This window comes from Haliotis asinina, chromosome 16, assembly GCF_037392515.1.
Source record: "Haliotis asinina isolate JCU_RB_2024 chromosome 16, JCU_Hal_asi_v2, whole genome shotgun sequence".
In the NCBI taxonomy this organism is placed as follows: Eukaryota; Metazoa; Mollusca; class Gastropoda; order Lepetellida; family Haliotidae; genus Haliotis; species Haliotis asinina.
The window spans coordinates 1,154,926-1,170,741 of NC_090295.1; the positions used below are offsets into that span (position 1 = coordinate 1,154,926).

General features: G+C 38.7%; 1 protein-coding gene across 13 annotated transcripts in view; it reads right to left on the minus strand.

The window, feature by feature from the left end:
• LOC137268659 (chromodomain-helicase-DNA-binding protein 4-like) overlaps window positions 1–15,816 on the minus strand; it is a 51,482-nt gene that overhangs the window by 25,271 nt on the left and 10,395 nt on the right. For 6 of the 13 annotated variants that reach the window (XM_067803235.1, XM_067803244.1, XM_067803241.1 and 3 more), the window contains 9 exons: window positions 15,111–15,254; window positions 11,837–12,013; window positions 10,339–10,530; window positions 8,370–8,563; window positions 7,920–8,051; window positions 6,790–6,916; window positions 4,999–5,190; window positions 4,428–4,564; window positions 1,593–1,794 (listed from right to left, as the gene is read on the minus strand). In XM_067803235.1, the coding sequence (XP_067659336.1) occupies window positions 1,593–1,794; window positions 4,428–4,564; window positions 4,999–5,190; window positions 6,790–6,916; window positions 7,920–8,051; window positions 8,370–8,563; window positions 10,339–10,530; window positions 11,837–12,013; window positions 15,111–15,254 (1,497 nt within the window). Of the gene's footprint in view, window positions 1–1,592; window positions 1,795–4,427; window positions 4,565–4,998; window positions 5,191–6,789; window positions 6,917–7,919; window positions 8,052–8,369; window positions 8,564–10,338; window positions 10,531–11,694; window positions 11,764–11,836; window positions 12,014–15,110; window positions 15,255–15,816 lie in introns of all 13 variants that reach the window. The other 7 variants (XM_067803240.1, XM_067803239.1, XM_067803245.1 and 4 more) reach the window with 3 other exon arrangements.

Below are 15,816 nucleotides of genomic sequence, written 5' to 3' on the forward strand. Positions count from 1 at the left end.
ACTTGATGTTAATGTTTAGTGGCCTAGTTCTTGAGAAGTGATAAATAGCCAAGAAAGGTACTTGATGTTAATGTTTAGTGGCCTAGTTCTTGAGAAGTGATAAATAGCCAAGAAAGATACTTGATGTTAATGTTTAGTGGCCTAGTTCTTGAGAAGTGATAAATAGCCAAGAAAGATACTTGATGTTAATGTTTAGTGGCCTAGTTCTTGAGAAGTGATAAATAGCCAAGAAAGGTACTTGATGTTAATGTTTAGTGGCCTAGTTCTTGAGAAGTGATAGTAGCCAAGAAAGGTACTTGATGTTAATGTTTAGTGGCCTAGTTCTTGAGAAGTGATAAATAGCCAAGAAAGATACTTGATGTTAATGTTTAGTGGCCTAGTTCTTGAGAAGTGATAAATAGCCAAGAAAGGTACTTGATGTTAATGTTTAGTGGCCTAGTTCTTGAGAAGTGATAAATAGCCAAGAAAGGTACTTGATGTTAATGTTTAGTGGCCTAGTTCTTGAGAAGTGATAAATAGCCAAGAAAGGTACTTGATGTTAATGTTTAGTGGCCTAGTTCTTGAGAAGTGATAAATAGCCAAGAAAGGTACTTGATGTTAATGTTTAGTGGCCTAGTTCTTGAGAAGTGATAAATAGCCAAGAAAGGTACTTGATGTTAATGTTTAGTGGCCTAGTTCTTGAGAAGTGATAAATAGCCAAGAAAGGTACTTGATGTTAATGTTTAGTGGCCTAGTTCTTGAGAAGTGATAAATAGCCAAGAAAGGTACTTGATGTTAATGTTTAGTGGCCTAGTTCTTGAGAAGTGATAAATAGCCAAGAAAGGTACTTGATGTTAATGTTTAGTGGCCTAGTTCTTGAGAAGTGATAAATAGCCAAGAAAGGTACTTGATGTTAATGTTTAGTGGCCTAGTTCTTGAGAAGTGATAAATAGCCAAGAAAGGTACTTGATGTTAATGTTTAGTGGCCTAGTTCTTGAGAAGTGATAAATAGCCAAGAAAGGTACTTGATGTTAATGTTTAGTGGCCTAGTTCTTGAGAAGTGATAAATAGCCAAGAAAGGTACTTGATGTTAATGTTTAGTGGCCTAGTTCTTGAGAAGTGATAAATAGCCAAGAAAGGTACTTGATGTTAATGTTTAGTGGCCTAGTTCTTGAGAAGTGATAAATAGCCAAGAAAGATACTTGATGTTAATGTTTAGTGGCCTAGTTCTTGAGAAGTGATAAATAGCCAAGAAAGATACTTGATGTTAATGTTTAGTGGCCTAGTTCTTGAGAAGTGATAAATAGCCAAGAAAGATAACACTACTTTATCATCATTATGAAATTTAATAGCTACACTCTGAGTAGATATGAAATGAAATCCAAGCGTATTTGCAGTTTGAAACTGTAAGCAGAAATTTTCTAGAAAAAAATCCTGTTATTTTATTGGCTGAAATTAAAACTGACTTGTCCCAGGACTCCGGCGATGGGATTTTTAAACCTCTGAAGCACCAGGGATGCTAAACTGCCATGGTCCACAAGACCATGTGTCACCTGTGCCTTCATTTCCTAATTGAACATTGATTACTTCAGATCAATTCCTGCTTCACCCACCTTTGACTGGTTGTTCTTGAGTCTGTGAGCCTCGTCGACAACAAGCACAGCCCAGCCAATGGATCCCAATGTAGCACTATCAATTGATATCAGTTCATACGATGTGAGCAGCACGTGGAACTTGATAGCACATCCTTCCCTCACTTTGGAGGCCTTAGCTCCACCACGGATAGCTCCTTCATCAAAGGAAAACTCATGTTCCCTGAAACAACAAATCACTGATGATTTATTCAGTGTCGTATCAGGAAGGCTAATTTTTTTTTTTCAAATGTCCCAGGAAGGCTAAAATGTATATTTCAGTTTTTCCAGGAGGGCTAATAGCAAAGTACCACCAAGGCTAAAGATAAGGTGCCATGTTGGAAGTAGAGAGAATTCTTTCCAGCACATAGTTATAATCTTTGCTTCTCTACAACTTTATACTTCAACTTCAACCTCCCTATTCTCATAAACAATCATCGGCAGTACAAGAGCAAAGAATATACAATGTTAACAAATGTACATAAGTATAACATGCGTCATGATGATGAGTTATTTACGTAACATCTATATAAGTGTTACAACGGTCATAGTCACAATCATGACTAATGAACTTGTGTAATACATGAGATACTTTGATCGTCTCAGTAGATACAAGTTCATGCTAAAAGAACAACATATTGACATGGATTCTTGTAATTCCCTCACTTGGATGTCAATGTGGCTTTGAAATGTGTGTAATTCTGCAGTTGGAACCCACAAATAGTTATCTATGTTTAAGGATTCTGTGAGCAAGTGAAACAAATGTGATTTAGCTAGTCCCTAAGACACAACACATACCAAGAACCTTCACAATGGTGAAAGACAAGATATGATTGAAGAACTTATTGGACCACAACACGTCATGATTATCAAAATTTTACATGATAATTTTAGCAAAAGTGCTAAATTAATTGTTGAAGTTACCTCCAATTGCATTTTGATGTTTTAGTGTTGTTAGTTTTCCTCTTTGAAGACCTCAAAGTTAACATTCTTTACAATATCTTCTAGAAACCTACATTTTCTGATTTTCAGAGTGATAGAAAAGTGTGAGCACAAGCATGACCCATCCCAATTTTTTCACCACATATGAAGAAAGTAAATTAGAATGCACACCCAAAAAATTGTGGTGGGTCACGCTTTTGCTCACATCAAAAGCTTTTAAAAAGTACATTTTAGTTTGTGGAAGTGCCCCATACAACATCTCAAAAAATGTACCTGGATGTTTCCAATGACATATTAGATTTCATTTAACCAAAATGACTACACTTAACTGAATGAAAAGGATTTTCTTTTAGCTAGAATAAGAACATTGTATCAAGGTCTAGCAGGTGATGAACACAAGCAGACGTCAAGTCATACATAGTTGTAAGTTGTAATATATAAGCATAAATTCACATTGTAAGACAAAGGAATATGTAGCCTAGTGGTTGCAATAGTGGACAGTTGGGGCTTTTTTTTGTTATCAGACACACAGGTTCAAACCCATGTAACTTTTCTTCCTTTTTTTCAAAGTTTGTTAACAAGTCTACAATGTTTAACTAAACTGTTTCACATCAAATCCAAATATTGTAATTTTTTTTTCTATCAAGTTTGGTACTCTATGTTACAACACTGTTGAAACAAGCTTTAATTAACATCATGTAAATCTTTTCTCAAGACACTGACCTATCAACTTTTCAAGTCGGTCTAGTTGCCTTTGTCTCCAATATTTTAAAATTCATATTTTACATATTTTGATCTACTTTAGGTTTATACACTCTAGAATGCTGCAGTTCTTGACAGTGAATCAGAAACTGAAATTGATGACTGTGTGAATGAAGAGTAAAAGTGAATGTTTTATATCTTTAAAGTGGATAAGTTGTGAATAATTACTCTGTGAAGACTTTTGAATACTGACTTTAACACTTGCATGGTGTTGATATGAATGTGTGCTGCCGACAATGAAATTTCACCCAAAATGGGCCCGTTTGAGGTCAAGACCTGTGATTTTTAGTGCAACATGATTGGTTATTGCAATAACATATCATGTTGAGATGTTAACTGTATATTTGCTGAAACTGGTTGTAAAAGCTGACTTGTACACTTAGTAGTTAAAATGAAGCTGTGAACAAAATGTAGTTTTACCCAAAACAGGCCCCTGTGATTCTTAGTACCCCATGACTGGTTATCATACATGCATGTTGTAAAATTGACCCATGGATTCCATTTGCAAAGAATGTTGTGAATAATGAGTGAGTGAGTTTCGAGGACACAATAGGCAAGTAATTGAATTAACATTGTATTGCAACCCTAATTGGGCCCCTTGAGGTTAAAACATTATGATTGATATTGACATGTTTTTGAGCATGACTAACTGTTGTAAAACTGCTGTAAGTTGTATGTAAATAAAATGACAGTTGTAAATAAGTCATTATGGCACACTGATATTTCAGACGTCTTGTTATTTTTCATGGGAACTGAATAAACCCATTTTGGGACCCTCTGCAGTGAAATTACACCACAGATCATATAAAATATAGCATTTCTACGCAAAGCTAACTTGTTTCTAAACAAATAACATGTTTTCAGCCAATTCTGTTAGTGGGCTAAAAACCACCCTTATCATACCTTCTCCTTTCTTCTGTTCCCTGTAATTCTTGAACTAATCGTCACGATTGGTTTTGACTAAATGACTACAGTAAACTGTTATTGCAGGGACTTCCATGTCAGAAACCTAATTATGAACTGATTTCATTTTCTTTTAATGTTCATTTGAACAATTTCAAACTATGTAACTATTGTAAGTAAATCCAGAACTGGATGTGGCCCTCTACTTACCTTATGACCATTCGGCTATCCTTGTCACCGACGTAAGTGACAACATACATCTCAGGTGCCCAGAACTCGAACTCTCTCTCCCAGTTAATGATGGTTGACAGAGGAGCACTAACCAAGAACGGCCCTTTTGAATGTCCCTACAATAAGAACAACACATCAGCCACATTTTCGTTGTATGTTCCACCATACACATGGAGGAATCTTTAATTTCCACTACTGACAAATTGCGCAGGTTATTTACACCCAATGCATCAACACTGTATAATACTCTTGGGAAAATTTAACGAAAAATCATTTCAACTCTGACATTTCAGGTTTAATCCTGCAATAACACAGCCGGATACACAAACAATTGGCTTCATACATCGTACCAAAGTCGAGAATGAAGCTCAAGGATTCAACCACTTTAACCTACAGGTCTACACCATCTTTCTACAATGACCAATGAAATGATGTTATTTTCCGACAAACTGCATCATGTGTAGTGGGAAAAAAAGGTAGATCAGCTCAAAATACAGCTGCTATTGACATCACCATCTGAACACAAACAACAAAACAGGAAAATACTGACCTCTTTGAAGAGCGAGTAAAGGAAGGAGATGGTCTGGATGGTCTTGCCGAGACCCATCTCGTCTGCTAGGATGGTGTCTGTTCCGTTTTGCCAGGAGAATCGAAGCCAGTTGAGACCCTCCAGCTGGTACGGGTGGAGTCTGCCACCCGTGGCTTCGATGTACTCTGGTTGTGTATCTAACTTCTTGCGTAACTGAGATTATAACAAGACACTGTTTTATGTCAATACTTGACAACCAATGTTTGCATTCACTCAAGCTGAAGCAAGCTACACACACAATGAAATTAACACGAAGTGCAAATTAAATCTCAAAATCTTGGATCTGAATCATGCATGGGAGCTGGAAAGTGTTTCTAAAAAATACATGACAGCGGATGACATTACACTAAAAGCTGTGATGGTGTGCAACCATGATCCATAATGAGGATGTCTAACAGCAATGTGTGAGTGTGATCAACGGTGACATGAGATAGTGACACAGAGATGTGTGACAATGATGTATACTGAGGACATGTGACAACGATGTGTAGTCTTGTGTGATGGGGACACGAGATGTGTGACAATGATGTATACTGAGGACATGTGACAACGATGTGTCGTCTTGTGTGATGGGGACACGAGATGTGTGACAATGATGTATACTGAGGACATTTGACAAAGATGTGTCGTCTTGTGTGATGGGGACACGAGATGTGTGACAATGATGTATACTGAGGACATTTGACAACGATGTGTCGTCTTGTGTGATGGGGACACGAGATGTGTGACAATGATGTATACTGAGGACATTTGACAACGATGTGTAGTCATGTGTGATGGGGACACGAGATGTATGACAATGATGTATACTGAGGACATTTGACAACGATGTGTCGTCTTGTGTGATGGGGACACGAGATGTGTGACAATGATGTATACTGAGGACATTTGACAACGATGTGTAGTCGTGTGTGATGGGGACACGAGATGTGTGACAATGATGTATACTGAGGACATTTGACAACGATGTGTCATCTTGTGTGATGGGGACACGAGATGTGTGACAATGATGTATACTGAGGACATTTGACAACGATGTGTCGTCTTGTGTGATGGGGACACGAGATGTGTGACAATGATGTATACTGAGGACATTTGACAACGATGTGTAGTCGTGTGTGATGGGGACACGAGATGTGTGACAATGATGTATACTGAGGACATTTGACAACGATGTGTAGTCATGTGTGATGGGGACACGAGATGTGTGACAATGATGTATACTGAGGACATTTGACAACGATGTGTCATCTTTTGTGATGGGGACACGAGATGTGTGACAATGATGGATGCTGAAGACATCTGACAACGATATGTAGTGGTGTATGACACCACATGACACGTGACAGATGTGATGTGATATGTTTCTCAAATTCGTGACTGTTAGTCTAGACCAAGGTGTGTAGCTATGAAGGATGCATAGATGTACAACTGCTCATATCAACAAAATGATTTGGGAAATCTATTTACCAATGATCACGACACATGTTCCTTGAGAACAAATAAAGCTGAAGTGGATGAATAGCGGTAAATCCCACTGCAAGGCTTATTTCAATGACAACAATACAAGTTCTGCTTCAAAAAACCCCTTTCAACATGGTCAGAAGTATTTTTCAATGTCAGATTAAAGAAATCCCAAGAGCTCTGGAACTGCTTTGTTATTCATGAAATAAGCATTGCATAATAAGCAATGAAAAGCCACAAGCCACAAGCCACAAGCCACATGATGTTCTCAATGAGATTGAGACTCACGTCTGTGGTGGGATACACAGGTGGCATTTTTGGCGTCTGCACCTCAATTTCTTTGTCCCTGGTCTTCTTGGCACTTTTACCCTTCTTCCCTTTCTTGTCAGAGATGCCATTGCCGTTCATCAAGCTTCTGCAAGTTGTAAAATGACATTACGTCAGCTAAAACACATAAAATACAATGACTATTTAAACCAATCCAACTGTCTCATAGACGCATGTAAACAATAGAGTGGACAATCCAGAGATCAACATTGTGAACAACGACCCACCATGTTGAGATGCGATCACCTGCAGTTAGCCTCACTACCTGAGCCTTAAAGTCACCTGAAAGTATTGGTTAATGGAGACCAATTCTGACTCGCGAACCCCACAAAAGTACCTCATTTTCCCAATATGCTGAGCAACACTCCTTTATGTCACCGTGGCTTGCAAATAATTTAGATAGACTGAGTGATTAAGTATCAGAATCATATAAGCAAAATTACTAACTCATCCAATTCACCCAAAAAAACTTGACAAGACAATCGTGAGTGAGTTTTATGCCGCACTCAGCAATATTCAAGCTATATGCCAGTTGTCTGTAAAGAATAAAGTCTGGACCAGATAATCCAGTGATCAACAGCATGAGCAATCGATCTGCACAGTTGGAAGCAATAACATGTGTCAACCAAGTCAGGTAGCCTGACCACCAGATCCTCATATTCACGTCTTACGGCAAGCATAGTCGCTTTTCATGGCAAGCGTGGGTTGCTGAAGGCGTATTCTACCAAGACCTTCACAGGTCACGCCCACATAAAACCTCTGACAATGATGGGATTCTGGCACATATTGTTTCCAAGGTTTGTTTAAACAAATAGTCCAACAAACAGTGAAATTCATTTATCCAAGAAGGCCAATACAGAATCCCCGTCAATAACCCTTCTTAACAAGAACCCATGACGCACAGTTGTACATTCACAATGGATCACCCTGAGAAATCCAGGAAGTGCCAATAAAGAAACCCTGTATATAACCCTTCTTAACAAGATCCCTGACACAGGGTTGTACATTCACGATGGCATCACCATGGGAAATCCTGCAAGTTACATGAGGTTGCCACACATACTTTTTCAGAAAGTACTCTGTACACTTACCTTAAGCTTTCATACTGATCTACAAATTTCTTGAAGTCTGCTATTCCCGAATCCTCGGACTCCCAGGTTGCCTGGTCGTATGGCAAGTCCCTCCACTTGGTCAGATACCATGTGGTGCCGTCTCGGGTGGTTCTGAAATACGTGACATATTCTACCAATCAGAATATGGTTTCAACAACACAGCAACTTCCTATTTCCGAGTCTGTTACAAAGACAAGACCATATGACGGCATTATTAGGTAACATAAGGTAGGAGGTCTCCTTTCACAAAGCAGCCTACCTAACGTTAAACATAAATCACATTCTTTAGCACTGAACTGATGTTTTCTTAGTGACTTACAATCACCTTAGCACTTGAAAGCCCTTCAACAGTGAAATGAGTTCAAGAAGACGTATCAGGATAAAACTGATGAGATTCAGTTCAGCACTCAGACTGAGTGTAGTTATTACCTATGGTTGATGATTCTGTGTATCTGTAACCACTCTGGCCGCACCCCATATCGGTAGAACCTATCCTCCAGGTTGTGTGGATCCTCGCTGTCCATCTTGTCTCGGTATGTGCTGCCGTCCTCCAGCGGTGGTGGCTCATCCATGTCATACTTCCGGATGTAGTTTCTGAACATTGCGGGGTGATACACATCCAGCTGAAATGAAATGCCATATATGTGTCGTCACTGAACACTTTAAAATACTACCAACACAGTCAGATGCAGTGCAGATATGGTCACGCTTTGGTGTTGATGGACAATACTTAAAGGTCACATGCAATGTAAAACAACTCTGCAGATTCTGATAACCTTTTGGCATAGTCTTACCAAAACAAATCATCAAAAATGCCAATTCAACTTATAAAGTTGAAAAAAAATGCGTTGAAAAAAAAATGTCCGTGAAACCAGAATTCAAACAACTCACTAAATATCTCCCAGCGCAGAGTGAAAAAGTGGTTTAAACAGCTGTGCTGCGCTGTGCCCAGTGCATAGGATCGCGAAGCTTGAAACAGTATGCATGCCCAGAGCATGAGGTCGTGAGCAGTAGTCTAATCTTGGTTGCGTACACAAACAAGTGAGTAAGTTGAGTTTTAGTTTTAGCACTCAGCAATATTCCAGCTACATAGCTGCAGTCTGTAAATAATCGAGTCTGGACCAGACAATCCAGTGATCAACAACATGAGCATCTATCTGCGCAATTGGGAACCGATGACATGTGTCAACCAAGTCAGCGAGTGTGACTACCCGATCCTGTTAGTTGCCTCTTACGACAAGCACAGTAGCCTTTTATGGCAAGCATGAGTTGCTCAAGGCCTATTCTACCCCGGGACCTTCATGGGTACACAAACAAGTAAATATTCTACTCGCTACATAAAAAAGACTTGTTAACTGTGGTAAGCAGCCTCTGTCACAGAGAAAGCTTAATGTCTGCTTTATTGACTCCTATATGTCTGCCTGCCTGTCTGCTTTATTGACTCCTATATGTCTGTCTGCCTGCCTAAAGACAACATGCAATATACAGCTTCAATCACTGACCACATGCAATTTTAACTAAACACCTATCAGGCTATACACCATAAACAAAATAGACTGATTTGTGACTCATGCACCCGAGTCTTGTCTCTGCCACATTATGTAATTAGGCACATGATACTTGTACACATGAAATGTTTTAATGTCTGTGGGTTGCATATCAACTACACCCATTTTTCTTGGATGACCAGATCTGACGGAAACTGGTGCAAACTCTTGTCAGTTTCAAATCCTGCTTTGTACTTGGACGAGTGACAATTTCCAGCCACACAGTAGTTCACCATCTCTACCGAGATGATTTTTTATTGGATCTAACACAAATTCAGAGAACATGCACTTACAAAGCCCAACATCTCTAAATACATTCTTTATGGATAACAACTTCTTCTAGTGTATTTGATTTTAATTGACAAATCCATACTGAAATGACACATCAAGTACAATAAAGGAAGTTGTTATCCATAAAGAATCTTACTTTCTTGTGACTTGCCATACTTCTAAAATGCCCATCAAACAGATCATCTTTCTGTACACACAATAAGCCCTCAGCATATCAGCAAATGAACCAGCCAATTGGAAGCTGTCATTACACTTGAGTGCACACCCACGCACTATAACGGGGTTCTGTCTGCTGAAGGCTTCGTTTCAAGGGAAGTAAGCCCAAGTACAAAATATTGTACTTTTGAAACGCGATTGTATGCTTATAATTTTGCTTATTTGTTTTGTCACAAGCAGCAATGTATAGCATATGTCATAAATAAGTGATAACTGTGTTTTATTTATGTTTGATTTTTGGGCTGCATGTGACCTTTAAAATAAACAGAGGCTGAAAAACGTAACTGAGCTAAGTACTGGAAATGATTAATCATTGACATGTAAAGGCTTTCTGTTTGTCTCACCTGCAGCTCTGTTATCCAGTTGCAGTGCCAGTAGGACATGTCATGCCACTTGACGAAGAACTCACGCACAAGTTTGGAATCATCTTTCTTCAGATCTTCATGATGAGTGTGATCAAGTTCATCTTCTGTCTTTGGGGGTTCCTTCCACCGCCAGGTCAAGATCTTGGCTACCTTGCCAATGAGGGGCTCACACTGGAACACACGGCCATTTCACAGTGTAACAAGTCCCCATTGTGTTAGCGTATCACAGTTAACTTCCAATTCCAATTTCTATTGCTGCAATACTTCCAAAATTTCTAATTTCTGCCTTTATCTTCTTTGTGGTTTTAAGATGCATGCAGCAATAATCCGGCTCCAGCTACATGGTGGCCAATACAGATGTCATTACAAACCATGACAAACATAATGCAGCCTGTAAGATAGAGGTTACAGGCCACCACAACGACCCTCTCACCCAATGTCAATATCATGGCAACTGCAGAACACTGGGGGTTTTTTTTAACCATTTTAACACTCCCTAAGAAATTCCCAGCCTTCAGACTTTTAACAAAAAATGTTGCAGTGTAAAGATGACAGGCACAGATTCACACCCTTTTTCAGCTGAGTAAGCGAGTGTGGTTTTACACCACTTCAAGCAATATTTCACTGTATTTGAATACATATCACAGGCGGGGACACCAGAAATGGGCGTCAGCATAACAAGAGGATACTTTAACCATTAGGTTTCCCCACCGCCCCTGTATCCGATGAAATCGTTCATACATGTGTATAGCATATCAGCTGAAGTCACTGACATCCCCTACTTATACCCGACATACACTGATACAAAACCTGCAATAGTGTTGCAATAAAGAGATTACAGTATCTATTAATGTGATCTTGATGCAAAATTTGACCATGAAAGAATTTAACATGAAAAACAAAAAACTCATCAAATTTTCAAAGCAATAACAAAAACAATTTCAAATGTGAACATCTGCAACATAAACAAAAAACAGGTAAAAACAGAAGTACTACCTGTTCCTTAGCAACCAATCTGTCCACAAGACGATAGGAAAAGCATCTTTTATTGTTTAAGGATTTGATAGTCATATGAACATGCCAAACAGCATAGGATTGCAAGGTGTACATACTGTGAAATTTCCACACTTAGAGCTTGGTGTTGGACTACTGCAACTCAGTACTGACAGATGTCATTTTATAATGGACATTTGATGACTTATCTGTTGATTTTCTGTTCAACTGTTGTTTGTAGTCCAAGTTTGTGAGTATATAAGCAGTGCACCCATTGCCCTAGCCCTCTAAAACATATGTAGCACTGCACACTTTACTTGCTTGTCGCAGTCAACTACTCACTTCCTGTTTGCGCTTTTCCCTCTCCGAGAGCACCTCACCTTCCACTTCATCCCCTTCTTGTATCTCAGGCTTAAAGAAAACACAATTAACAAAAATTAACATTAACAGGGTGGCAAACTCTACAAGGAGACATGCAACTTACAGAACAGCGTGGACAATGCCAGTCACCATCGGGAACATTTTGAATTGGCGGTTTGAGACAGTTGGGGTGATAGGCCGAGGGACAGCTGTCGCAACAGAGAAGCTCGCCCCCGTCTTTACACACGCGGCAAAACTCCATGTGTTCATCTTCCTCCTGTTCCTTGATCCCTTCTCCCTCCTAGAAGATGAGAGGAGTAGCAGGGTTACTATGGCACTCACTGAAAGAGGCTGCAGCATCGGACTCAAGAAGTTATCGTGTAGCTGGAGTTGGGTGGGAAGCTCACACGCTGTGACATGATCCGAACTCATTTCTTGGAAACTACTTCTACATTTAATTACCTAAATCTCCGTTAAACCATTTAGTTGTAAATACAATTGCTAGTTCTGAACATTATCCCGTAAGTCTGTCAAAAACAATTCATCTGATGCTTAATTTAAATTCCACAAATATTTGTTGAAAAAGAGTATTCACTGATACTACTATCCAGCAACTATGATTAATGTAAGTAGTTTGAGATTGCACACTACATACAGCTAGCTTGTAACTACTTGTATTGTGATCACTTTCTGAAATGAAATCATCATTAATACTGATGTCAAATTAACATCAAAACATGTTGACCCATTTTCTGCCAGACTAAGTTTTTTCAAGTGATATTACAACTCAACCATCAAAGTCCTATTGCCACTTTAATGCAAAATGTGTAAGATAATACAAACATTATTCTGATACTATTTAAATCAAATTCTGAAATTACTTTCACTTGTGAATCTAGCAATGAGCAGCATGGGTAGTGCAAGCATGTGCACAAATATACCAAGTAGTGGCCTCCACATATCAGAGGTGGATCTATTAACGTGAAATATGCTTGGTGAGTGAGGCATTTTGAGGACATTTTGAGGAATACATCCTAGTTAGTAGGCAGAAGCGAATTATTATTCAGAATCAAAATGTCATGTACGTACTTTCTCACTTTGATGGCAAGAACTGTTTTCCATTAAAAGAATAAAACATTTTCACCAAAATATGAATATTTGGTCCATGGAATCCGAGATATTACATAAGGAAGCCAACATTGTTACCAGAACATGTTGTCAACTGTTTGTGAGATACAGTATACATAGCACAAGAAGATTATTAAGTTCTGAATTGCTACTATTACCTTGCACCACTAATCACATCAGCCCTGACTGGTTCTTGAAGGTAGCAAATACTTGCATTTTCTACCAAGTACATTGACGTATCTCTAACGCTGTGAGATTTTGAGTACAAGATGGGATCATGCCACAATCATGTCGCTTGTCAAAAGAATCATAAAAGATTCATATTTTACAGCCTAAAGCTACAAGCTCTACACAAGTTTTGCTCGTAAATTTTGTAGCGAAAATGAACACATGGGGCCCCAGTCTCCCAACTGTCTTATCTGAGGCTTCTCCATCCGCGATCTGAAGAGAAAGCAGATTGTCCGTTCAGGCAGCAGCCTGTAGGTGGTCACTTCACAAAGCTCTGTAGCCCATCAAACTCCCCTCAGGCTCGGGGGACCACAGCTTCTATGCACGTACTCAAGCACTAGATCTTTAACAGGAGGGAAACACAGATTAAAGTATTGTTCAGTTGACTACAAGAGCATTTCATGTTCTCATCTGAACATAATATGAAGGAAGAGTCATTCAGTTTTAAGTATACGTCTTGTGGAATGACGCTGACGAAACCTTCATCCATAGATGAAGTTTAGGAGTGATGCAAAACACCCATTTTCAATGGATGTTGGCTCTGCGCAACTCATCCATTTTAGAAGATGGTGTTAAAGAGCTTTGTGAAACACCCTAGAAAACACCCGTTACCAGCTGATTGTCCAAACACAGTCTACTAAAGGTCATCTCATTACCTCTGTGCGCTTTACTCGTTTTACAGGTAAAACATACCCAGATGATCATAGGTATACACACATGACCTAAATGACCACTATCATAGCTACTTGAGCATAATATCCACATCTGAATACACTTTTGACTCAACATCTACATGTCGGCTGAATTCATTCAACATGGAGAGTGAGGTAAAGAAATCTCATCACAACACAAGCAGGGCAGGGATGATTAGTGCCAAGACATATGTGCTGACGGAACATTTGTGAGAAATCAAATAAACCATTACTAGATCCATAACCTATTGCTTTTATCCCCAACCTGATGAACAAAGCTATCAACTTCCATGTGAGACTTAGCAAAAAAAATGTATTAGGTGATGGCCCAAGTTACACTCCTCCAGTGGACTATTAAATCTATTTCCCAGGAAGAAGTAGTATCTCCGCATGAACAAAATGTAGGTGTGGCATTGACTATGTTTGGACTAACAACTTTGCTACGGACAAGCAAATGTTAAAAGCAGAACTTGCAACTTAAACATCTATTCTGAAACACTTTGAAAATGAACAATCAATTTAAGCATACAAACACAGTTAAGTTGACATCAAGTCTGTCTTAAAATGCTTTGATGGAGAATGACTGTTGTGGCTGACTAAGTCATGCTACCCAATTTCGCTTTTGTGTCAATGATACATTATATTAAAATATACCTCTTATGTTTGCATTTTCAAAGTGTTTCAGTGAAGTTCTAAATGTTAATCAACCAACACAATGAATGATATTAGAGTAATATTAGAGTACAGTGAAACACCATCAAATTCAGATCCATCATTTCTGGAAACTTTCACAACTGTACCATGAGCGAGTAATTTGTCTCAAGTTCATGTCACTTAAAGATGATGATGTTTCATTGTATTTCCATGTCATTCTCTCTTGTAACTTATTAGTAACACATGAAACAAACATTAAGCAATTATGCAATTCTAATGAAGACAGAATTGTCACATATAAAATTACACAAATAATCACAGCTTGTACATAGGATCATAAAACCTCGCAAACTTCTAACAAATTATTTACATACAAAATGTTAGAATGCAAGCCACTTTTTCACTTTTATGTCGTATATATTTAGATGTTCTCATCAATTACAGTTATTTCTTAGATTATCATGACACCCTTATCATACAACAGCTTCAAAATATTTCAGATGTTTAAACTGAATTTTCATTTCCCCAAAAATCAACTTTCAAATGTCAAGCTATCTTATCACCTCAAAATTTTCTGCACAAACAGTCAAAGTACAAACATTATTCACAGCTGTTTTAGAAGTCATTACGAGCATTGGTGTATATAAAAGTGATGTATATACAAGTACTTATTAGAAATCCCTTATGCTCACTCACACAATGGGGGCAGCTCCATTTGCCCTCGGGGGCCTCCTCCAACTCCGGCTCCAGACACACCAAGTGGTATGCCCGAGGACAGGAGTCACACAGGATTATCTCCCCTCCCTGCTGGCACACCTCGCAGTAGTCCTGATGTTCAGTCTGAAACAGGTCACACCATACACATGTCAACCCATCCGTCCACATAGAGGGCATTTGTCACACACAAATCATGCTAAATTTGTGACTAAGTTATTTCTGAACAATAAACAATATGCTGCACTGGTCATATCTCAGAGTTCACGATCAGGAACTAAGCTTGGAACAGGTGCATGCTGACATAAAAATGAAGTTGTATTTAACAAAAACCAGGTAGCATCCTGGTGCCATTAATTCATTGATGATGAAACTGATATATCAACTAGTGTGAGTTAACAGATGGTATGACATATCACATATACTGATGACTATCATCATTAGACATGAAATCATGACAGACTCATCTTTTCAACAACAGCACATGAGCGAGTTTTATGCCATATTCGGCAATATTTCAGTTACATGGTGGCAGTCTGTAAATAATTGAGTCTGGACCAGACAATTCTGCATCAACAGAATGAGTATGTATCTATGCAAATGGGATATGATGACGTTAATAAAGTCACTGAGTCTCCAAGAATCCTGTTAATCTGCTGACACGACAAACACGGTTTACCTAAGACTA